The sequence below is a fragment of the Thermobia domestica genome, chromosome 5 (genome assembly GCF_964235325.1).
Source record: "Thermobia domestica chromosome 5, izTheDome1.hap1.1, whole genome shotgun sequence".
Lineage (NCBI taxonomy): Eukaryota > Metazoa > Arthropoda > Insecta > Zygentoma > Lepismatidae > Thermobia > Thermobia domestica.
This window is the reverse complement of record NC_137458.1, coordinates 271,514,995-271,541,136: the sequence shown is the minus strand read 5'-3', so window position 1 is coordinate 271,541,136 and position 26,142 is coordinate 271,514,995. Positions and strand designations below refer to the sequence as shown.

The 26,142-nt window shown below is 37.0% G+C and overlaps 1 protein-coding gene across 4 annotated transcripts in view; it reads right to left on the bottom strand.

Annotated features, from left to right (window-relative positions):
* Positions 1–1,058: 1,058 nt before the first annotated feature.
* Positions 1,059–26,142, bottom strand: part of LOC145684849 (cuticle protein 19-like) — a 77,951-nt gene continuing 52,867 nt past the window's right edge. For 2 of the 4 annotated variants that reach the window (XM_081757214.1, XM_081757212.1), the window contains exons 2-4: positions 10,929–11,036; positions 4,971–5,143; positions 1,059–2,897 (exon numbers count right to left, since the gene is read on the bottom strand). In XM_081757214.1, coding sequence (XP_081613340.1) covers positions 2,750–2,897; positions 4,971–5,143; positions 10,929–11,030 — 423 coding nt within the window. In that variant the 5' untranslated portion in view covers positions 11,031–11,036 and the 3' untranslated portion in view covers positions 1,059–2,749. Of the gene's footprint in view, positions 2,898–4,970; positions 5,144–10,928; positions 11,037–12,300; positions 12,429–21,916; positions 22,053–26,142 lie in introns of those variants that run through there. The other 2 variants (XM_081757211.1, XM_081757213.1) reach the window with 2 other exon arrangements.

Here is a 26,142-nt window from a genome sequence, read left to right as displayed (position 1 = left end):
GAAAAGAAAGGAAACCTAATAAGAACTTACAATTTTTCTCAGTAAGTTCAAGTATTTAGACCTATTTGTCAGTGATGTCAACCGGTTTGGCTCGGTTCGGCTCGACTCAGCTGAGCCATCGGCTCGAGCTGGTTCGGTTGGGTGAGCTGTTGGCTCGGCTCGGTGGTGACTGAGCCGTGAGCCAAGGCGCTCGAGCCATTGACAACACTAATGCCAGTGCATGTATCAAAATCCATTTGGGACCAAGGAAGAAGTTCATCGCGGCAGAATCAAAGCAACCTCGACAGAAGTAATTTCATTTGAACTTAACTACAACTTTCGTCTGCCACATCTGATCATTATCAGCAGCATCATGTAAATGTATTACTATTGACAGGTCATTTTCCACAAATTGAAAGGTTTTCATACAATTCTTCTGTGATACTTCATTGTGACATAGGAATTCCCTTCTTTAATACTCTATTAACTATAACAGTCTTCTTTCCCCCTTTTTTATTTATAACTTCCTTTATAACACTTCTAGCGGCACAGACACTTGGTCCAGCATTAGGAAATGATAAACCAGTGAACGTCGGGTCGACGTAATTGCTTGCCAACATTATTCCTACGAAAGAAGTCAAAACGTCATTGGAAGTGTAAGATCGAAACTGTTAAGATAAAATGAAATGGTGGGAAATCGTTGGTTGGTCAACATACATTACGTTGGGACAATGTAATTATAGATTCTCAGTTATTGCCCACTATTAGCCTACATAGATCCCACTTAAATGTAAAACTAGGGACATGATTTTATTTTGCAACTTGAAGATGTCATGTAAAATATCTCTTTCACTGAAGTAAACGAGCACAAAGGAACACTGTGTATTGTAAGTACATGGTAACGTAGGTTTCCCAACTAGGGGTTGCTCTATTCTATAATATTTGACGATAGGCCTGTGTATTCTCATTTGACTGAGGAATACTTAAGAACACCTACCAGAGAGATTTGAAGAAGAAAAATATGTGTATTACAACTTAAATTTATAAAGCTATATTTCTAAATATTAAATAATTGGTTATATTACTATTAATATATATCTATATTTTGTAATTCGAAGGTTTATGATTTCCAGTTTTAGAGCATAATTTCATAAGACACATACTTTTATAAAATTACAATGAAATTTCGCAAAATTACATTATCATTATCACAGACACAAATACAAAAATTACTTTTAGTTTTATGATGTCATATTCCACTTTAAAAGAAATAATAAAAAAGCTCACAGTCGGTCGTACTTTCTGGGATAAATTTTGGTTCTGCTAAAAATATCAAATCATTTTTAAAAGAGAGTTTTGTTTCAGTGCAGTGGAGGGAAGTTTCAGTGCAAAAGAGAAAGGAAACTCCATTTACCATTGACATACATGGAAAAGGCAGGAATACAAATTGTTTTTCGATTCCCGGCGAGAGCTCATGTGGTTCGGATACTACGTTAAGCTGTAAATCTACGTCTCGTCTAACCTCGCTGCTAAAAGGAACGCTAAACTAAAAATAAAATAAAATAAAATAATCTTTTTTCGAAAAATAAAATCATCTTTTTTTCTCACAACGACTGCTGTTGGAAAGACCAGTCCTAATCAACTCAGCAGAATTGTAAATCGGTATTTTTCTTGCCACTTGCGTTCGCAGTAAACACTGCGATTGGAATAGTTGTAAATTTGCATTTTATTTATTTATTTTAGCAACCAACCTGCTGTACACTCTTTATTCAAGAGACAGAAGATTAAATTCTGGGACTTAACCGCCCCGGTGAACAGAAATCTTCCGAGACAAAACGTAGAATTCCTTTTAATCCTCCCAAATTGGGACAGTTGGGAACCCTATGACAGCGCCATATATATATAAAGTTTAACATCTCAGGTTGTGCCTTTAAGCTAAAGTAGACGGATATTTAATGAAAGTGAATAATTGTGAAATTAAATTTTTGCGCTCTCGCACCGGGAATCGAACCCAGGACCATGAGTACCAGAGGCAAGCACCCACTAGACCAGCGGGGTGGGTTACATAGATATTAGTTCTTATTCGGGGCCGCGGTAGCTCAGTGGTAGAGCGTTCACCTCTGGTGCGTGGGGTTCTTGGTTCGATCCCAGCTCGCGCCAAGTAAGCTTTGTGGTGGACAAACACCGTGTGCGTGTTTTTCTCAGGGTTTTCCTGTTTCCTTCAACTTTCTTCATTCATTTCTTATCATTAGTGTTTCCTTTAGTGTAAACGGCATATACGTGGGACGTAAAACTTAAAGATTTCATTTCATTTCATTAAGTTCTTGTTCATTGATCAGGGGCGTCATTTTAGGGGGCAATCGCCTCCCTCCCAAGAGTTTGAGGAATGCATATACTTTAATCGGTTGTCTACTAATATACTAGTACAAAACGTGAAAGTCTTATGTCGGTGGTTCTCTTGCCCCCTTCAAGCGAAGTCTGAAATGACGCCCCTATCATGGATCATACGGGAATAAAATACATTTCATTTAAAAGTTGTTGCCTGAAAGGTGAAACATAATTCCAAGTATTTTATACTGTATAAACAGTACGGAGAACAATCATCACTTGAACTTTACAAAACCCTTCATGAAACATTATAAATACATTTGATTATTGAAAGAAGATACATTACAGTTACACTATATGTGCAAAATAAATATATAAAGTTGATTTTTTTTAAGTTGAAAATACATTTCTTGTATTACTTTGTAGTTAGTGTTTAATAAATCTACAATGTTGGAAACCTTTGTTTGAAAGTATTAGCAAGAATTCCTTTATTATGCTCTTCTGGTTTCTGTGGGTTGTTGTCGGCTTCAAGGCTAGTATCAGCAGCTGGGAACTCCACATTCGATTTCTTACTATTTTCAATGACGACTCTAAAATTAATGCAAAGAAAAAAGTGTAAGACCAGTGTAGACAAAATAGACAGCGAAGTAGCTGTGCATTTATAGTACGGAAGGTATAACGTCGTTGGCTTCCCGCGAAAATGGCTCTCGCTGAGCACGGCGATTGGCGGGTGGTGATTGGCTATTCTCTTACCACACCCCCAGTGACAAGCAGGTCCAAGCGCGGGAAGCCATCGACGTTATACCTTCTGGATTTTAATACATAATCTGAATTCTAATAAAGGGGCTACCAAAAAGAACGCAACTTTTTGAAGTGCCTTCCATTTCTGTTCTATTAAGTTGGTAGCACTGAACGTTACATGATTTTCACCTGTCTTTGTGGTTAGTAGTTATAGAGCACCTAATAGCTCATGCTAATCATCTATTTTCTATAAGGGTATGAATGGAGAGAGAGATTCCTTGGCCGGGTGATTTCTCGCAACGTTGACATGAACTGGCCACCCAAATCTTGTGATTTGATACCATGTGATTTATTTCCGTGGGAATATTTGAAACCTGAGTGTGAAAACAAACCACGATCACCTCCAGAGCACAAGGCCGAGATTCAGTGTGTTAATTTCAGAACTAGAGGTGCAAGTATGCTGAAAAGTTACGGAAAATTTCATCGAAAGATCGAGAGCGTGCCTGCAAAGCCGTAGAGGGCATTTGAGTGATATCATATTTCATACATAATCACACTTAGCACACACTGCAAAAATATGTAATATGTAAATTATCTACTTCATTTCATCAATAAGTTTGTTTTATTATGTTCTCAAAATCATTACTCTGTTCCTCGGACGCTGAATCCATATCAAAAAATCATTACTCTGTTCCTCGGAAGCTGAATCCATATCAAAAAATCATTACTCTGTTCCTCGGACGCTGAATCCATATCAAAAAATCATTACTCTGTTCCTCGGACGCTGAATCCATATCAAAAAATCATTATTTGCTATGCCTTACTGTTTTTGTTCTATTGCGATAGAGCTTGAAACTGGAAATTGTAAATTTGAACAAATTTCGAATTGAATGGATGGCTAACTGAGGAGATAGAACTTGCTCTTTGGAAGCTGAATCGTTAAAAAAAAAAAAAAAAAAAAAAAAAAACGCATTTCGACACCTCTTACCTTTTTTGCTGTGATACTTGTAGACGGACAAAGCCATTCTTTAGAGACTTTAGACACTTATGCATAGCATACGGTGTTACTAAATATTACAAGTTGTATCATTACATTAAATTCGATAAATAAAGTATTCTCCATCATTTGCATTGCACAAAACATTGCATTACACTCATTAGATTTTCTTCGGTAGTCATACATTTAAGTCTACCTTGATCCTATACCCAATCTGTGCAAATTTTTTATTCAACTTGTGGATTGCTTGTTGAGATGGAGAGTCAGTGTTCGGAAAACGATGCACAAATAGTCACATCTTGGTGGCTGTGGTCATGCAACTATCACTTTTGAAGTACGAACACGCGTTCCACCTTTGATAAAGTTCTACTAATTGCAAATTTAGTTACTTACAAATGTTACAACGCTTAAATGCTTTATAAAAGTCACTTTTTACAACGTATAATTCACGCACCACATCTTCATGTACTGCTCACGTGAATCAGCTACTGCTATTCTAGTCAATTGAGAAGAATTGAGAACTCAATAACTGCTACTCGAGCAATCGAAAACTCAACAACTGCTACTCTACTCAATCCAGAACTCAATAACTGCTAGTATCAAGTGATTTAGGTCCACTTTGTACAGTTGCACATCTTATAGTGTTGTTTTGGAGAATCTACTCTATGGATACCTTCATTCAAGATTTGCTACAAAATAAATACGAAAAGATGTTTGGTTTGAAGATTTGAAGAATAAGAAGTGAACACAGAGAACCGAACGGATTGGTTGTACCTCCAATGATAGAACATTCACTTGGGTTCGATTTAGCATCAGGCCAATTATCGGGAGGTTTTTGAGTTTGTCTAACAAATACTGTAATATTGATATGTGAAAACAATAATACAGTATTAAGAACCACGATATATAGTATCTAAAAGCATACCTAAATCCAAGTTCATCTGCTATATAATGAACCACTCTGACATTGCCATCAGGCTCCACAATTCCGTAAGTTCCATGCACAGACCCATCCATTCGTCTCTCTTCTTCACGAAATTGTACGTTACCATGATCTGCATCATCTATGTCATAGCCGAAAGCATAAGTGCCAGGTCCCTGAAAATTAAAAGAGGCCTATATAAGAACACTCAACGTGAAAGTACAACATTCACAGGATGATACAATTATCGAATTCTTACTGAGAGAGCGAAGCTCACGTGCTCTTTTGGTGGAGTCCTATTTTATGGGACCATAAATTTGTAAAATTTACAGAAGAGATATCGAATGTTATTTCAAAAGAGGAATATAGCACCTAAGCAATCGAAGTATATGACATCTTGCCTCTGACATCACTAATAATGTAAGGAAACGTAGTCAAAACTGTATCTTAACCATATGACGCCATGATGAATTGAATGTCAATAAAGTGTGTTAAGTCATACTTTGTAACAATAAAGCCGTCCGACAGATAACGCATCTATTAACATAAAGAACATAATGTGTTTCCACTATCCTCGCCTACGTAAATACTCGCCATCGCTAACGCGCCTACTCCCTTCGGACGCACACAACGAACGCTATTGCGCGGGATCACTAGCTTCGCCCTGTTCTGACTTAGGTACACTTCTTGCTTTCAGTGGCCACCTAGCAAACATTGGTTCGTGTTTTGGGCACTGTTGTTTGTAAAGCATATGTCCCCATGCTGTATTTATACTCATAACGGTTAAGCCTTCTTAAAGTGAATCTGCATCCAGGAATGCAACTTCTCCCGTTTCAGATTATTATTATTATTATTATTATTATTATTATTATTATTATTATTATTATTATTATTATTATTATTATTATTATTATTATTATTATTATTATTTTGGTCAATGTAACGATTGTTTTTGATTCAACTGTAAGAAGAATCTTCCCACTGAAAGACAAATGTAACAATTGCACTTCGCTGCAGCAAAAAAATACTCATCTGAAAAAAAAAGAATAAAAAATAAAAATAAATCTGAGTTTAATGTCCCATGTTTAAGCTCTTTAGGTTAAGGGAGACGATAATTAAAGCAAGTGAATGATGATGGATGAATTGGTGGAATAAGAAAGTGGGAAAACGGAAGTACTCCGAGAAAACCCATTGACACGATGTTGTCTACGACAAACCTACTTGGCCGAGGATCGAATCAAGGACCCCACGCACCAGAGGTAAGCAGTCTACCACTGAGCCACGGTGCCCTGGATGAGTGAGTTGAAAGCAGTGGAAACGAGTGTGAAAGATGAGCAGAAGTCTGGACATCCGAAAATAGCATAAACTGAAGCTAACATTGCCCGTGTTGAACATTTCATCATGGAAGATAGGCTTGTAACCATGCAGGAGATTTATGTTGCAGTGAGGCTAACAATAGAAACAATAGAACGAGTAATCACAAACGAACTGGGTCTAAGTGAAGTTTCTTCTTGTTGGGTTCAACGAATACTTAATGACGATCAGAAAGAGGCAAGGATTCTTTCAAGTGTTGCAAATTTGACATACTTCAGAAGAGAGAGAGAGAGAGAGAGACGCAATTTCTTGGAAAGTGTTTAGTGTTGTGACAATGTATGGATCAGAAATTCCATTATTCAAAGAAGAAACAGAAAAGTAGTCAATGCAATGGATTCACCACCACCACCACTCCAAAATTTCTTCACGTGGCATCCAATTAGAAGGCGCTGTACGCTATCTTCTGGGATTCCCAGGTAGTGATATTGTCTCAGCCTGTTCTGAAAAGACATAAAATAAGTTCGGGTATTATGGAATACCATTTTTGTTTTGCTTGTAACTCAGTTAAGAATTACACATTGAAACAAAGAGGAAAACAAATATACACCTTACATATTTGGCTTTATTTATGCGTATCTTGATAAAGAAGTTTCGATACAGGGGTGGACAAAACTTATAATTTCTAAAGAAACCACTTTGGAGGGTAATATGGAATAGTCGGATAATATGGAATACCAAATTCTATATAGAAAAGAAATTATTTTTCTGTTGAACATTCTACATGCCAAGCCATGACTAAATGTGATTACTTGCAAAAGTCATACATATAAAACTCGGCTTCAGGATCGGCACAGTTATTGTGTGCTCACATTAAACATGATGAACGCTGGACCCAAGCTCACCTCTTATATCATCAGAAAATTTGCTGTAATAAAAAATACACTTAGCATTGTTGTAATCAAATATGTATACCGGGTACTTGCCCAATACAGATAGATATTTTGTAATCGGAATACCATACGGAATACCATGCTTTTCTTGTGGGTATTCCATATTGCCCTCCATGCCAACTTGGAAACGAAAGAGCTGTTAAACGCATTCGAAGGCGTATAGAATAATGGCGCTTATCAAACTACCACTCTGTATTTCCAACTTCATAGTAACCAAAGAATTGTTGTTCTCTTACATTTCATTAGGAAAGTACAGGTTGTAAAACACTTACCTGTAAAAGTTTTCAGGAATAAGAAATCAGATTTTCACGTCTACCAACAGAACGAATGCCACAATCACAAGGAGACTGACTGTAGAGCATCATGGGAACGTGAGGTAGTAGTTTCTTTCCTCTCAGCTTGGAAGCAACACATTACAGGTGAGATAACGAGGTATTCCATACTATCCGACTAATCCATAATACCCGAACTTCCTCTACAATTACGGCCAAATACTTCGGTACACTTTCGGATATAGAAGTTTTGGCAAAATTGACTGAGAAACGATCACAAATGGCAAATAACAATTTCATCTTCCATATGGTCAAAGCATCCCCATATCATGCTAATATTCTGACCTCATTCTTGGCTGACTAAGAAGGTATCGAACTCCTACCAAACCCACCCTAGTAACCAGATTTAACCTCGAGTGACTTCTGATTGTTCCCGAATCTAAAGAATTATTTTCGTGAGCGCCATTTTGCCAGCCCAAAGATGTCTATTCCACGTGTTACACAAAATGGATGGACAATAGCGTATCAATTGGATGTGTATCAATAAAGAGGGAAAGTTTGTTGAGAAAATAGACATAGGTTTGTTCCCTCTATTTCCTTATTCTTTGTAAACTAGAAAGAAACGGCACCTACTTTTGTTGTGCACGTCTTATTAACCTTTTTTGATTTTTGTGGAAACGATATATCAAAGATTCATCCAGTTTCAACGTTACTGAGTTCCAATCTCCCTGTTGTGAATCGTCGTTTACGTGATTCGGAAGAGGGGGCGCGGTGGTTCAGTGGTAGAGCGTTCACCTCCGGTGTTTGGGGTCCCTAGTTCGATCCCACCTCGCGCCGTGTGGATTTTGTGGTGGACAAACACCGTCCTCGGGGTTCTCCCGTTTCCTCCCACTTTACTCATTCCACCATTTCATTCGTTTCTCATCATCGTCTCCTTTAGCCTAACCGCCATAAGCGTGGGACGTAAAACTTAACGATTTCATTTGTAATTTGGAAAATGTGTAGCTCTTAATCCGAACTTAGCTCTGTTAGACTTTTTTCTTATTTACTTTTCTCTAGACTTCAAATCGGAATTATGCTTGAGTATACGAAGTCGAATATATTGTAGAATAACTCAGTCCGGCAGTTTGCCGATAGGTATCGGACCAAAAACATCAGAAATAGCGGGAACGGTGTTTTCTTTGGATTCAGCATAACAAGAATAGATCTTATATACACCATTATCCTTCTACCGAAGTTGTATATTTAAACACGTCCGGTTTAAATAGTAGGTTCTTACAAAGCAAAAACGGCAAAAGATAGCGAAAAAATGTTGTACTAAGAGGTCAGGAAATATTAATAAGAGCGTGAATTGATATAAAAAGTGTTTTTTCTTAATGGTATGCGTGGGGCAAGAAATGGGTGATTATGGAACTCTGACTTCTCCGTTTGTTTGTTTGTTATTCGCCCTGCTCTTCCTCCACATCAAGCCGGATAGTCGGGAGTTTACTGTATATACATTTACGGGCCGAGATTAGATGAGAAATTTTTCAGACGAGACTACAGATTTTAGGAACGAGAGGAGAATGCTTTTAGAGAATTGAGACGAGATGAGAAAGAACGCTTTGAAAATCGAGACTAGATGATACTTCTTCAAAAAATATGAGACGAGATGAGAAAAACCTTATTCCTTATCTCATCTCGTCTCATGGGCAACGACACTAGTAACAAAGGAAGAAATAGTGTTCCTATTCTTCATGGAAATGGTATGTTTGTGTCATTTCTTTCGAAATCATTTTAACTTAATTGAAACTCATTAAAAGAAAGAGGTCTACATTTGTTTTTGATAATATCAATTTTTTCTAAAAAGTTTCGTGATCTAGCCTTTAGTCAACGGCGATCGACTGTTTTGGCCAGCCCTAGCTTACAAGATATACCACTCTTGTTGTTATTTATTTATTTATTTATTGAATTAGGGAGCATGGTAGCTCAGTGGTAGAACGCTTACCTTTGGTGCGTGGGGTGCCTGGTTCGACCCCCGGCCAAACAAGTTTGTGGTCGACAACATCGTATCTGTGGGTTTTCTAGGGATATTCCCGTTTTCTCCCACTTTCTCATTCCACCAATTCTTCCATCATCGTACATTTGGCTTAATCATCGTCTCCGTTAGGCTAAAGAGCATAATCGCGGGAATTTAAACTGAAAAAATCATTTCTATTTATTTATTTATTTATTTATTTATTTATTGAATTGGTGCTATGAAATGTTCAACTGACACGTATCACTTTCAAGGGCTCGGGCGCCGATTTCTCTGTAAATTTGGGCGGGGGCCCATTCAGATGCAGAAGGCATATATGAGAATTTGAAGACAAATTATGCATTCAAATTATGTCAAATATTGTATACTCATAAATACAATGCGGGGGCCCACATGAGCTTTGGGAGGCCCGGGCCTCCCGGCTGCCCGGAATCGGCGCCCTTGTTCAAGGGCACCAAAAAAAGAAAAACTGGTTAATCAAAGTAGTGTCCGACTGCAGTAATACACTTTTGTCTTCGCTCAGCCAACGATTGGATTCGATGAAGAAACAAGTCTGGAATATTACAATGCCAAGAATTCCTCAACAGCACCTTATACCATTTGGGCATCAGGGGAGCTCTTTCCGGAAGAGGTGGTAGTCGGTGGGAAAATGCCGGGAAGGGTTAGGAAAGCTTTCATACTACGGGGAATCTGAACCATTTATTATTTTCTAAAAAGTAGAATCAAGGACAAAAATTAAGTTTTGTTAATTTTGCAGCATGTTTTGGTGTTCTCGTAAAACCGCAGAATTTAGTATAGTTGGGACAACCATACAGGTATACTGCGTTTGGGATATGTGGATATCTTAACCATGCCGTTTTTAAAGTATAGTTTTCTTTAATGTTAGTCAGAATCAGTGCCGGATTTTCGTATAAGCTAAACAAGCTATAGCTTAGGGCGTCAATCCCTGGGAGGGGGGTGAAAAAAATAAAAGAAAAACTGGCGGTAATGTAATTTTAATTTAAAAAAAAAACGATAAAACGCACATACAAAAACGGTATTAGGAAAACTAGTTTATTATGAATGGGGATCCTGTTTTCAAGCTTACCTCGTAATTGGAATCTGTTTCTCAGTCCCGCTTGTGATGGGAAGGGGCCCCGGTAACTCATCCCCGCATGTGATCGAGCAGTTTCCCAGCCTCGCTTGTAATGGGGCCCCGTTAAACCAGCCCCGTTTGTAATATGGGGCCCATCTTCACTAGCTTAGGGCCCCATCAAACATAATGTCCGCAATATGGGTCATCCATTTTTCAAGGCTTTTTACCGATTCACATCAAATGAAAGATCTAAAGTTGACAACCGAAACACCACCCCATATATTGTAACAAAAATATGGGTAGACCTTACAATCGATAAACGTAGGTACTTACTTTGTGCTCGTGTTCCTGGTAGCCGCTCCATTCTTCAGCCTCGCTTAATTTCCCCATTAATGGAATGCCTTCAGCGCTGAGTGCAATGCATAATTCAATCATCCAAATCTAAAGGGAAAGAAAATTTAACAAACTATTAGTCTTAAAACAAGTGCTCCGAGGAGCTAGGGGAGCCAAAATCCACTAATTTATCTTATTTATTCTACTCTATAGGGTCCACAATTTGTACTAAAATATTTCCGAATTGTGCTATTATATCTTAAGTATGTACAGTATAAATATATTCTACTTGTTCAGTGTATTTAAACTTCTCTGTTTCTGGCATACTAACTGTGTAATTTAAAATTTTACGTTACACCTATAAGAATTAATCCTTTTTAGATTTCAAAACTATGCTACGCATTAGTGTCTGAAGTACTATAGAATGGCTTTGTCCATTCGTAAGTCTGTCGACAGATATCAGAGCTAAAACGATAGGAGATATCAAGACAGGTTTTTGCAATGGATTCGGCGTTTTATCTGCACCGTTAACTCTGCATTCAAGCCAAAAGTGGTTTAAATCAAGTTACTTCTGGTTTAAACGTTTATCGCCATAGAATAAAAACGGTAACAGTTAGCGAGAAACGGTTTCTTGCAATCCATTCAGCGTTTCAAGACAACACATCATGACTATCCACAACACTCTAACAAAACCAGAAGTGGTTCAAAAATATTATTATTTCCAGTTTCAATACCGTTATCAACGTTTATCGCCATAGAACGAAAATGGTAACAGATAGTGATAAGCGCTTTTTTTGCAAACGATTCAGCGTCTCAAGACAACGTATTATGACTATCTACAACACTCTACCAAAACCGGAAGTGGTTGAAATTTACCACCACTTCAGTTTTCAATACTGATTTCCATAGAGCGAAAACGGTAAGTACTATGAAGATTCAGTTTTTTGCAGTGGATTCAGCGTCCCAAGAATAGATTCCATGTGCTCCATTAACAATCGATCCAAACCGGAAGGGGTTAAAATTAGTAATTTTCGGTTTCAACATTTATCGCCATAGAACAAAAATAGTAACAGACAGTAAGAAGCAACTTTTCGCAAACGATGCAGCGTCTCAAGGCAATATATCATGAGCATCCACAACACTCTACCAAAGGCGAAAATGGTTCAAATGTACTTCTGACTTCAATGCTGATTTCCGTAGAGCCAAAATAGTAAATGACATCAAGACGTGGTTTGTTAAGAGCCTGCCTTACTAAAAATAATAGAAAATTTACCATTTTTCTTTTGCTTGATTATTCATCAGTGAAAGGAGATAATGAAATGCAAGTTACCACAAACATAGATAATGCTATTCTACAACAGAAAATACGAACCTGAAGAACGTTCAGTGTTGCAATCCACAGAAATTACAGTGTTGCCAGAAAAACAATTTTCCTAAAATCTAAGTTAAGATAGCGAGTAGAGAAATGAATTCAACTGCATTTGGTTACGTATCATATTGTTTTGGTTTCCTGGGAACTGCTTTTTAAATAATAATTGTATTTAGTTTGTAATAAACAAAATAGATTTAACATACAGTTATTAAAACTAAATAACAATGTTAATTAAAAAGTAGTTCACAAGAAACCAAAACAACATGTTACGTAATCAAATGCAGTTGAGTTCATTCCTCTACTCGCCGTCTTAACTTAGATTTTAGGGAAATTGTTTTTCTGGCAACACTGTAATTTCTGTGGATTGCAACACTGAACGTTCTTCAGGTTCGTATTTTCTGTTGTAGAATAGCATTATCTACGTTTGTGGTAATTTGCATTTCATTATCTCCTTTCACTGATGAATAATCAAGCAAAAGAAAAATGGTAAATTTCGTATTATTTTTAGTAAGGCAGGCTCTTAAATACGATTCAGCGTCGCAAGAATGGATTTCATCTGCTCCGTTGAAGCTTTGTTCAAACCGGAAGTGATCAAAATTAGCCATTTCCGGTTCAATGTTTATCACGTCATACAAAAGACGCCAATGGATAGCGAGGAGAGCTTTTTTTGTAAAAGATTCAACATCTCAATACAACATATCATGACTATCCATGAGACTCTACCAAAACCGGAAATGGGTCAAAGTTACTATTATCTCCGATCTCAATACTGATTTCCGTAGAGCAAAAACGGTGAAGGATAACAAGAAGCGACTTTCTGCAATTGTTTCAATGTCCCAAGAATAGGTTCTATCTCCTCTTGTAGCCCTCTATTCAAACCGGAAGTGGTTGAAATAAACTATTTTCGGGTTTGAACTTTTATCGTCATAGAACAAACACAGTTAGAGATAGCAAGTAATGACTCTTTCAGTGGCGTATTTACGATTTTGTTTCGGGGGGCTTTGCCAATTTTAGTCCTGGAAATGTTAAAATTACGCAAATTCATTTACTTTAATATAGTAAATAAAATTTCGGGGAGGCTTAAGCCCGGAAGCCCCCCACCTAAATACGCCACTGGGCTTTTTGGTATAGATTCAGCATGCGAGGAATAGGCTCTATCTGTGTTCTTATTACTCTATTGCAACCAACACTTATCAATACACTACTTCAAGTTTGAATATTGAATTCTCATATTTTGGAAGTTTTAATTTCACACAGTGAAACGATACTAAGTTATTTATATATAACTAATACCAAATTACTTCTTATTTATGATTATTAAAAAAAATTGTGGAGTAGAGACCTGCACGGGCCGAATTTTTCGGCCCGAACATACGTAGGCCCGGCCCAGCCCGGGCCCGAAAAGTTTTGGAGATTTTCGGCCCGAGCCCGGCCCGGCCCGAGAAGTTTTTTAAAATTCTTGGCCCAAGCCCGGCCCGGGCCCGATAAATTTTAGTTTCATTTTGTAACATTTTTGACGGGCACACTTCTTCAACGTTTACCTTTATTCTAATTGTCGTTTAACGAATGTCAATAATTATTAAAGAATTGCAATTAATCGGCCCCAGCCCGGCCCGACCTGAAGACAAATCAGTGTCGACCCGCCCAAGCCCGGCCCGGCCCAAAGAAACATTAGAGTCGGCCCGCCCAAGCCCGGCCCGTGCAGGTCTCTATTGTAGAGTATAAAAGAAATGGGATTCAATAACATAATGCAATTTATTATTTCAGAAAATGATACAATAATTATTTCATAATAATGGCGATCTGCATCATTAATTAGTTTAAATGCTTTTTTTTTTCCGGCACACCATTTGAAAATGTCGTGATGACTTTTGGACTTCTGTCCTAGAGAAATACTACCTTCAGCACTTCTGAATACTGTCTTTTGAGCTCCTTCCTGGCTAAGCGGTTAGCGTACGCACCTGTGGCCTGGGAGATCCGAGTTCGATTCCCGGCAGGAGCTCATGTGGTTCGGATTCCATGTTAATAAGTAGGTCCACATCTCATATAGCTTCGCTGCTGAAAGGGACGCTAAACTCAAATTAAATCAATAAATAAAAATCAAAATTGTCTTTTTAACGGGGTACCCAGGTTCCATTCTCAGTAGGACCTCATGTTGTTTGGATTCCTCATTAAACTGTAGGTCCACGCCTCACATAGTTTCGATTCTGAAAAGGACTGAATTCCAAATCAACCTACCAACCAACTAAAAGGAATTAAGAAAGACAAAATCTTGCCTAAAACATGGTTGTGGATACTAGTCCTACTGCTATGACCGTATCTTGTGAGGAAAGTGTTTTGCGTAGTCAAATGCTAATCTACGAATACAAACGTAGATTCATTCATTCTTTTTCTAAAACAATGCATTGAGTTGATATAGTATGCACATTAGACAATTGTATTTCTTCTGAGTTAGAAGCAACCAAAAGCCACGCCTAACTCATCAATTCTTCTGATTTATTTAGTCATGTGATACGTATTATTTATCTATCTATTGTCTAACTATACATGAAGGCATGCCTGATCCAATTATGCAAAGCGCTCATGAAATTAAACAAGGAATTCGCCGCCTATAGTTTACGCACGGATAATGAGATACCCTTGAGTGATATGAATATTTTATGAGATTAGTAAGGAAAAAAAAACTTTCCCGTGAGAATGTATATACATATATCCATAGATATTTGCAAAAATTTCTTCAATTACGAGGGAAATTTTCCAGGAAAGGGCTAAATATTCACATAACATGACGTTAATTGATTAATTGGATGATTGATCGGAGGTTAATATTCCTTTTTAGGGGCGGATCTACCCCGAAACCGGGGAAAGGGGCTGGGTCCTTTCAGTTTTTTGAGTGACAAAGATAATTCAAACTATTATTTATATATTTTTGAACGTCTGTACTAATCTCATGATATATATTTTCTGAGTTCTGGTTGCTCCCTCCCAGTTTTTATTTTCTAGATCCACCACTGATTAGAAGCGAGGCTTATTCAAGACAAAACCTAATAAATAAAGTGGTATCGGAGCCATTGCTCGGGTTTGTACATGACTAATTGGTTGTTTTGGATTTACGTCCTTTGCCACTAACGAGATCAAAAATTTAAAGTATGATCTGAACCACTGTAATGTGTTCAATGTTCTGTCACTGGGAATTGAACCTGTATGTAATCTCGTATGAAAAAGGCGCGTGAAAGAATACAGAATAAATCACGCTATTTTACTACTTGTTTAATGCTAATAAATCACGAAAGTGCACTTATCATAAAGCATTATACAGAATGTTTTTTTTTTTTTTTTTTTTAAGGGAAACGATGGAGTAACTGAGCAATGTGTTTATCAGTGAAAGCTTTTAATGAACTAGAGTAGAGCTAATTACAACCACAACTACGGTCTTGGATATTTGTGCCTTGTGTAATGATTTCACATATTCCTACAATTACAACTATGGCATTGGGTCTTTGTGCCATCGGTAGTGACGTCACATGTCTATGCACAGTTCGCACCTATCACCGGTTGAAATGAATTCATTTCTCAGACGAGATGATTGGTGACACAGTGCGACGAGTTTGAAGTTTTAAGTCCACCATGATATTGATGTGAAACATGTTGTATACATGTGCTTTAATAAACCTCCTCCTATGACACATAAGAGTATGATCAGATGAACCGTCCAGCTATAACCTATTGTCCAAGATTTGTTCGAAACACAGTTTGTCCAACAAATGACATCATTGTGACTAATGATCAACTTCAAGATACATACAGACAAGTGAGTCAATCCGTGGCAATTTCAACAATTGTCCGCACAACAGGTATCTCATTTACATAATTCCTCCTACCACTTAATAGTATTCAAAAATTCAAAACATTGGCCAGCACGATCATCGGACTTAGATTGATTAAGTTAAAAGTTTATGTGTTATAGTAGCTAAGTAACACTAGAGCTACATACAAATCGCACAGCTATTTCAACAATTTCCTAAAACACAGTTACTTAATTCTCGGACAACTCTATTATGGTTCAAAAAACATTTTTAACTACTATTTCAAAGATCCAGATAGGCTCTCAGTTCGTTAAAATTTTCAGTTGTGTATCGGTTTGTAAGCACGAAAGTAAAATGGATACAAGTCCTCCTAAGAGTTATTCAGTCTCCTTAAAAAATTATCTTCCCCTCCCTCTTTGTCATAGTGTTCTGCCTACTGGCCTGGATTCAGGGTAGGGAAAGTTTATCCATAGCAATATAAAACTGATGCTGACACTTCCGATATTTGCAACTAAATTCTATGACCTGAAGAATCCAAAGGTTTATTTCAGTACAAGCCATAATTTGACGGGAATCTTGTCTCCTACGAGGCAAGCCAATCGAAATTACTGTTATTCACCTAAAATTCTGTTTTATCTTGTTCAATAACTTAATTACGAGTATTATTATATTTTAATATACGCAGTCTTCTCTACTGGAACGTTATACTTTCTGCGTATTTCTCGTCTATTTTAAATGTCTCTGTCTCATATACAATGACATCCGGTTTATATGTAACTCTATCCATTACGTCTCTGGAACTTATTACATAAATACCTAACATTTTCTGACCAGAGCTTAAGAAATTTATATATTAAGGGGGCAGACTACTAAATATTTTTCAAAAGCTAACAATTTTTCTTTTGCCAGTTTTTCGTAAATGAAAAGAGATAATGAAATGTAATACCTCAATAATAGATAATGTTATTCTACACCCGAAAATATGAATCGGAAGAATTTTCAGTGTTGCTATCCATAGAAGTTACAGTGCGACCAGAATTTGAATTACCCAAAAATCTAGATTATGGCAGAGACTAGAAAAATGAACTTAGCGGCAATGGATGACCTATCATGCTCTCTGTGTTCCTTGTTAATTACTTTTTAAACGATATTTGTATTTTAGTTCAACTGATATTTAAAAAAATATTTATTTTGTACTCTTCGTTACAAAATAAATACAAACATTATTTAAAAAGTAGTAAACAAGGAATACAGAGAGCATGATAAGTCATCAATTGCCGTTGAATTCATTTTTCTAGTCGCTGCCATAACCTACATTTTTGGGTAATTCAAACTGACAAAAGAAAAATTGTTAGCTTTTCAAAAATATTTAGTAGTCTGCCCCTCAGCAACTTGAATTTGTCTTCATCAAAGACTTAATCTCACCGGTTTATATTTAATATATATATATAAAGCTCTAGCAAAACTATCGACCGCCAGTTTTGATTTTGTTTATAAGTAATATAAAGGTTGTACCCTATACCCCACCACTAATCATTTCTCATCAAGCTAAAATATATTATTTTGTTCGCGAATAATGACTAATATGTCGGTAGTCCAAGTGCAAAATTGCATTTCTCAACCCGTTTGTGTTTCTTGATTGCAAGCTATTGAACAACAACAATAATAATAATAATAAAAAACACGATGTGTCAGTAACACCATCCAGCACATCGAGAGTCGACAACTGAATATGTACACTTCGCATTAAAAAAGAAGTGACAGAAAACGCCGTGCAGTTAGATCACCCAATTTACACCTTTATATCCCAAAATCGTGTTTGGTAAAGAGACCTTCCCTCTCTCCTCCCTAGGTCTCATCCATACTAAAATCAGCAAACGACATGAGTGTAATTCTAATTTCAAAATATATGTGTATTAGTATGGATAACGTGAAAGAATAAAAGCAAAGGCGAAACAAGATTCATAAGTTGAATAGGAAGAAACTTGAGACCGATGAAGGTCTGTTAAACAGAGGTACAGAAGTGATACAGAGAGAGAAAATGGGAGAGAACAACAACAACAACAAGAAAAGGGGACACAGATAAAAAATATGGAATTTAAAAGTATTAAAAAAGATCCTAACATTACGAAAAAAGTTCCATTCCCATAAATTCGACAGCAATATAGAACTAACATTTCGATTTTATATTTTTGTCAGGACTATTTAAATAGAAGATGCTTGCAAAATTCAAAGTCACTTTCAAAGCAAATGCCAAACTTGGTGGTCAAATTAAATACAAATTTTCAGTCAAATTGTAGAGCTCGTATACGATGTTGTCCATTTTAAACTTACTTGGCCGGGGATCGAAGTAGGAATCCAAAGCACCAGAGATAACACTGTGTTAGTGTTTCATAATTCATTGTATAAAAGCTATGTATTGACAAAGTAGTTGTACGAACACATTGAAACGTATTTATCAATGTTTCAAGATATCCAAATCATTACACAATATACTACAATAACATATGTTTTTAATGTTGTTATATTACACTCTTCGTGGACCTGTCATACGCAGAAGGGTTTTGATAACGTTAGGAGGAAATTAAATTTTAAAATATTCTGGACATTAATTTTGTATCCAAATTTACTACAAAGTACGAGAGGAAAAATTTTCGAGATGAAACGAGAAAAGCTTTTCGAGAATTGAGACAAGTCGAGAAGAATTGTTCGAGAATCGAAACGATACCAGGCTTCTACAAAATTTGCGAGATGAGACAAAAAGTTATTTATAATTGTATTTTTTCGTCTCTTGAACCATTTCTATTGTTGTGGTCAAACCGAAAGTATCCCAGGTCAAGTAAGTTTGCGGTGGACAATTGTATCCGTTTCCTCCCACTTTCTCATTCCACCAATTTTCTATCATCATTCACTTGTCTTAATCATCGTCTCCCTTAGCCTAAGGAACATAAACGCGGCATGTTAAACTGAAATATTTCAAATTCAGCCCGGGACTATAGAGTTATTCAGAAAGGAGCTCTTGGCACGAGTGTACTAGATCAAAACTAAACTTCTTCCGTTACATTTGATACGATGCTGTGGCCAGACAGATTGTCCATGTCCAGCATAAATAATGCGAGATCAAGGCATAGTTTTTCAACGGCCTTACTGCTGCTTTTCTAGGTAGTGTTCTCAATTGAATTTTTTCGTTTTGCAATACTGAGGTTAAAAACGGGACGTGGGCTCGATCAGGGCTTGAATTCGATTTGTTGGTTGTGGGTTACGATGGCTCAGTGGTAGAACGCTTATCTCTGGAGCGTGGGATCCCTGGTTCGAACCCGGTCAAATAAGTTTGTGGCGGACAATATCATGTCTGTGGGTTTTGTCGGAATACTCCTTAGCCTAACAGGCATAATTCTGGGGCTTCAAACTGAAATAAGTTTTCAATTTGTTGGTTTCGGGTTTAGTGTCCCTTTCAGTAGCGAGGCTACATGAGACGTACACTTATAGCTTAAGGGGCCGTCCACATATTACAAAACGCTATTTTGACCAATTTTTACCACCTGTCTCCCCTTGTCACATTTCGTAACGCAAAGCCGAACCCCTCCCCTCTTCGTTACGTAACACTTTTTGATTTTTGTTTTTCACCAATTTTGCTTATTTTTGGGGTTATTACAATTAAAAAAATACTATTTTTAATGATAGAACTTTTTATTACAAAATCCTTGTATTCCCAACATATTTGTACTGTTTTTCGTCAATAAATCAACGTACGTATTAGAAAATGGTAGAACCGTTATATTTTAACCCCAAAAGGTTATTTAATTAACCAGTCTTAATTCTTCAAAACTGCATACTGTCGTTTTCTCAAGGAGATCGCACCCATCCTTTTAGGTCACCGATGATGACAAGGAGGAAATACTACCGATAGATGCAGGTGAAACCGAATCTAAAGAATTGACATCGACCTCTTTTTCAGCAATCCAGGATGCTTCGTGCATTTGAAATTCTCTAGTGTTGACGATGTAAAAGTGTCTTTCCTGTCGACCACAGATTTGAAGTGGCTGCATACGTGAAGGAACAGGGATACCTCATTTGCGAACAAGCTTTTGAGCATCTTTGGAATTTGACTTCAGTTTACACCCTTTTCCAAATTATTCTTGTCCTAAATCAGAGCAACAATGCGAATAAACTCGATTTCTTTAGATATATTCAAATCCAAAAATAATAATAAAAGATTAGTACGAGATGAATATCCTAAAATTACGTTTTTAATTTCTTATTTTGATCTGCAAATCGTGGATCGTTCCGTCACAGAAAATTCACGAAAAAGAATTAATTCACGAAATTCACATGCGAAAGCCCTTACTAGAAAGGAGTGATAATGATTCAAATCAAAGGTTTTAGATAATAATCTCAGAAATATCGATACGAGTGGGAACGTGAGGGCATTTTCAAGCGGTGGTTACAATCCCTAACAACTAACTCCAGAAAAGCTTGTATCGTAAATCTAATTAATGCTGCGATAGCCACGAAACGAATTTTATTATATTGTAATACACGCAGGGTTCGTCAACACTCATGCTGGTGTCTAGTGCGTCTTTGAATCCCTTCTCTATGATCCAAATTATACAGGCTATAGTTCGTAATTTTCCAAAAAATACAAATATTTATTTATCTATATATGTAAAAATGAAGTTACTATATTTGTAACTTAATAACTCTTAACCACCCGACCGATCTCGACCAAATTTTCATCATAGATGAAGTTCTGGCCTGGAATGTATTTTATCATTTCACTTTGAAGGTGCAACTTGGAGGAGGGGGAGATATATTAAAATTATCGAAAATGACCGGTGTCAGTGTCAAATCCATAGTTTTCGGGGACGCTGAGGTAAACAGTGACTCTTCCGATGCCGTTTAAATCCAAATTCAGACCCGCAACTTGAGGGAAGGCGAGAGATGACATTTTCGAAAATGATCGATATTAGTGTCGAGTCCATAGTTTTCTCGGTCGCTGAGATGAACAGTAACACTTTCGATGCCGTTTAAGTTAAAATTTAGCCCCATTAATACTCCTAAGGGGGATTGGTGACATACTGGTATTAGTGTCGAATTCATAGTTTTTGGGATTCTTAAGTTGATTGGTGACAGTTTTGGTGCCCTTTATGTCCAAAATTAAACGCATTCTCCCCGTACGAGGAACAATATTCTGCTAGTTTATTTATAAAAAAGAAAAGAATTGAATAAAATTGTTTAAAAGATTGCATATAAATCTGAATAAAAATAAAAAATACGACAAAGAACATGCGTTACGTAACGAAGATCTAACCCCTCCTTCCCCTTGTCACGCTTCGTAACGCAAGGCCGAACCTCCTCCCCCTTTGCCGCGTTACGTAATATGTGGACGACCCCTAACTGAGTTCAGGACCATAGGAGCTCCCACCGGGAATCGAACACGGGTTTCCCGAACCGAAGACGCGTATGCTAACCATATAGCCACGAGGGAGCTTGGCTTGATTTCAACCATCATGCAAAGACCATCTCTCACAAAAAGTCCGCTCTCCACCACACTATCTCGCCTACAAAAGAGCTGTTTTACACGATTACCCGACCTCCTACGAGAATGGATCAATACCCAAAATTCTATGCTTCAATGAAAATTGAACTTCGAACCATCTGCACTTAACTATTCGCTACATTAAACACTAATGTTATTTACTCTTAAATAAATTTAAATCTATCTTTTCACAGTGTCAACAGATAATGAATGCAATAATCTTCGAAGTCTTTTAAAAGAAAATATACGAAGGAGTGATAAATCTACGTACCTCATAAAGAAACGGATACCGGCACATGTCACAGATGAACTACAAAACGACAAATGATGTTGCTTGGATTGAACTCAATGCAAAAACCACTTTACGAGATCTTAAATTCTCGGACGTTCCCAAATGCACCTCCTACTAGAAGCCGACGAGACTTTATGCGGGCTGTTGAGCGACCTCTTCAGGTGGTTACGCCCCCACGGGTCTCTCTTTTTGTTTTTTTTTTCTTTTTCGTTCGGCAGTTTTCGCCTTTTCTGACATCAGTGAAGCAGATGATCAGTTTTAGCTAATTATGTCATGTTAACAACACCTGTGAACGATAATTCATTACTGCATAGAGATTAAGCGCGAATAAGCACACATAAAAATTTAAACGTTTTATTTATTTATGAACCAAATTCAACTTAGAACCTGGTACCAAATTATACTAGAATCAATAGGTTATTATTATTATTATTATTATTTGCGTTAAAAGAATAACCATTTAAATTATCATTTAGACAATTAATCATTTAAAAATCTTTCAGTTTAACATCCCACGAATATGTACTTAAGGTTAAGGGAGACGGATGATCTAAGGCAAGTGAATAATGACTGAAGAATTGGTGGAATGATAGTGTGGGAGGAAACGGGGGAGTACCCTGAGAAAACCCATGGACACGATATTGTCTACCACAAACGTACTTGGCCGGGGATCGAACCATTGACCCCACAAACTAGAAGTAAGCGCTCTACCACTGAGCTACAGTGCTCTCTTCAGTCATTTAAAACACGAAGGCCTTAGAAAGTTCCGCCTTCTCTTCAGCCAGCCATATCAAGTTAACACTAAAATTTAGCAAAATAATTAAAATGGAAAGGTGGACGTAATCTCCGCACTAGAGACCTTAAAACTCACGAGCCAATGGCTCGATAGTTCGAGACTCGTTTTCAACCTGACTCGAATTCAATAGTTGTGCGTGCGTGCCCGAGTGAGGTATGTTGCCTATGTTCCAGTAATATTGAGGAATAACGTAGTAAGCGGCCGCGCTAGCCCCATCAAGGTCAGTGAGCTCTAGCCGCAATAACATTAGAGACTAGTGAGCCCGAGTGAAACCAACCGCATTACAATTAGTGAGCTCGAACCCAAGTGAGTGCGAGCCCCAATAACATTAGAGGTTTGTGAGCCCGAAGAAAGGCTGGTACCAACATTGTGACTAGTGAGCTCGAGCGCGAGTCACAGTAATGGTATTGAGCCGAACACCAAATGAGGGGTAGAGAGACCTAATACCAGTCCTGGTGAAATTATCGAGACCGAATGAACGCCAAGCACAATGATGCTGCTTAGCACAAGCCATAGTAATCACAAGTCCAATTGAGGTAAGTAGAAGCCCGAGCGAGACCTAATTGAATAAAAGGTAAGGGTCACCTCACTAAACTTTCTCGCTCGAATTTCATAAACTAAACCATGTTAAAGTGCAATCATTACTGATAGTAGGGGAATGAATAAGTGAAAGGTTGCAACCCGTAGGTTTTTCTTTGCTACAAGTGGCAATTATTGTTTTTATGATTCTTAAAACTGGTTTTAACAAACAGTGTAAAATGGCATTTGCCACCTGTCAATTCCTTGGAGTCACCAGAAATCAAGGATGGCAGACAAGATGGTCACCCAAGTGGCATATGCAAATTCAAATTGTCATATGGCATCAAACGTGGTGTCGATTTTCATGCTTTTGCGGCTGTAGAATTAAAAAAAATATATGTTGAAAATGTTGTGAGGCATACATCATTTAAGGTATTTATATGATTGACAAGAACATCAAGGAAATTAACATATATACAAGCGAAACATGTGATCACATTTCAGTAAAGTAATCTGAGTATTTAAAAACATCAATTATCAGCAATAGCATGTATTCCAAATACATTATAACAAATTTTCTTTAATACAAGAAATACTGTAACTATGTTGTTTATTCTTAATAATATTTCAAGTTTCAATTTTCCAATATATACAGTTTGGTCAATTTATAAGGATGGTAGTAAATATCTCAGGAATCGTAAAAGGCAGAGAAGCGAAATTTTGCACCAAGAGACCATACGGAAGGGGACAAAACATCCTAGGTATTTTGTAACATCACTGGATGAACAGTGTTGCCAACCCAATATAAGTTATATTTTTCAAATGGCACTGCGTCAGGTTATTAGATATTTCAAATCAGCATGCCAATTGAAAGCTTAAATTATCACATTTATTATTCTTGTTGCAAACTAAGGATGTTATAGTATCATAAATATACAGAATTAGGAAACCTCTATCACACATATAACAGAACGGAGATGGTCAGGATAAGTCACATCGAAAATACTTATTGTTGCATACCGTGGGCATGCAACGGGGGGACTTATTTCAAATGAATAGGAACGAAGTTACAAGTGGTTGAAAATTTATTTTTTCCAAAGGTTTTATTTCGCAAACATGCTTAGATAAGTGTCATATCTAATTACTTGCATGGTTCGCAACTGGCAAACGAATCATTTTCCAAGTTACGGCTCTTCGATATCTCAAACCGTACTGGAGATATGATAAGCATTGTTAAAGTTCGCAACACTGTTGGAAACGTCGTATTGGTGGAAAATCTTTACAATGTTGTTTTCCTTCTCTTTTATAGTACCAAAGCAATAGCTTTAGGTGCTGTAATTACAGCAAGTTCTCGCAATTACAAGATTTAAGCAGTGCTGCAAACTTCAGCAATATTTATTATATCTCGAAAAGGGTTTGTATTATCGAAGTGCTGTAAACGAAAAAAAAAAAAATATTTGTTTGTCAATTGCAAACCATGCAAGTAGCTAGATATGATATTTATCTAGGCATATTTTCGAAATAAAACATCTTGAAGAAATTTAAATTTGCAAGCCCTTGTAACTTCGTTCCTATTCATTCGAAATAAGTCACATCATGGCCATGGTATCTGACACAAGGTACTTTGGATGTGCATTATCTTGTCTATCTTCGTCGTGCTGTATGTGTGAAGAGGCTTCCAAATTTTGGATATTTGTGATACTATAACATCCTTAGTTTGCAAGAAATTTTTGTTTGACATGTTGATTTGAAATATATAATATTCTGACTTAGTGACATTTGAGAAAACATAACTTTATATTGGGTTGGGAACACTGTTCGTCTGGTGATGTTACAAAGTACTTAGGACGTTGTCCTATTCCTACAGTTTCTTGGTGCAAAATGTCGCTTCTCTGCTTTTTACGATTTCTGAGATATTTACTACTATCATTATAAATGGACCCTGTATATACATTTATTATATGAACTGATGTAACAAGCATTCTGATAAATTTTGAGTTGTTGGGATCATACTTCAAATCTAGTTATGTGCCATACGGTTACTAAAGAGCATCTGACTTTTGAGTCTCAATCGTATGAACAGTTATGAAAGTAAGCAAATCATTAACTCTAAGGTCTACCACATTACACATAAGAATACATATTCATAACAATATTTATTCAATATAATACCTGAACCTTCCTATATTATTAGACGATCAAGTACCGGTATTTCTGAATCATAACGAATTTAAAAATGTAACTTCAGTTATTTAAAAGAAACGAAAGGATTACTTCACTTCAGTTATTTCTACAATAATTGTATTCGAGTCATGTGAATATCAATCTTAACACGGTATATTTTTTCAATTTCACATTGAATTCAAAGAGCACCTCTTATATCTAGAGTATAATTTGCCTTTGAAAAGCTTAAGATTTGTTAAAAGCAAGACTTGCAAGACTCTTACAAGCAAGACCAAGACCAAGACTGGGTGTGCAAGACCAAGACCAAGACTGGGTGTGCAAGACCAAGACCAAGACTAAGACCAAGGATTCCAGTGCAAGACCAAGACCAAGACTGGATGTGCAAGCCCAAGACCAAGACCAAAACCACCGCGGTTTTGGTCGTGATCTTGCATTTGCTCATCGCTAGTCAAAAGTCAAGTTATTTGAGCAAATCACTAATAATGCTAAAGGATATGCATATTCTACAAGTTACCCACTGCGCTCCACGCGAAGTTTATGTGCTTGAAATATCTTACATCTTGATTAGGAATCTCCAGACTCGATTTAGCACGCAACGTGACTTTTGACTTAATCACGTAACACAGTCTGGTCTTTATGGGAAACCGGATAGGACCTTTATGCAACATTGTAGATTCTTTAATGAAATATTTAAGAAATATGAAGA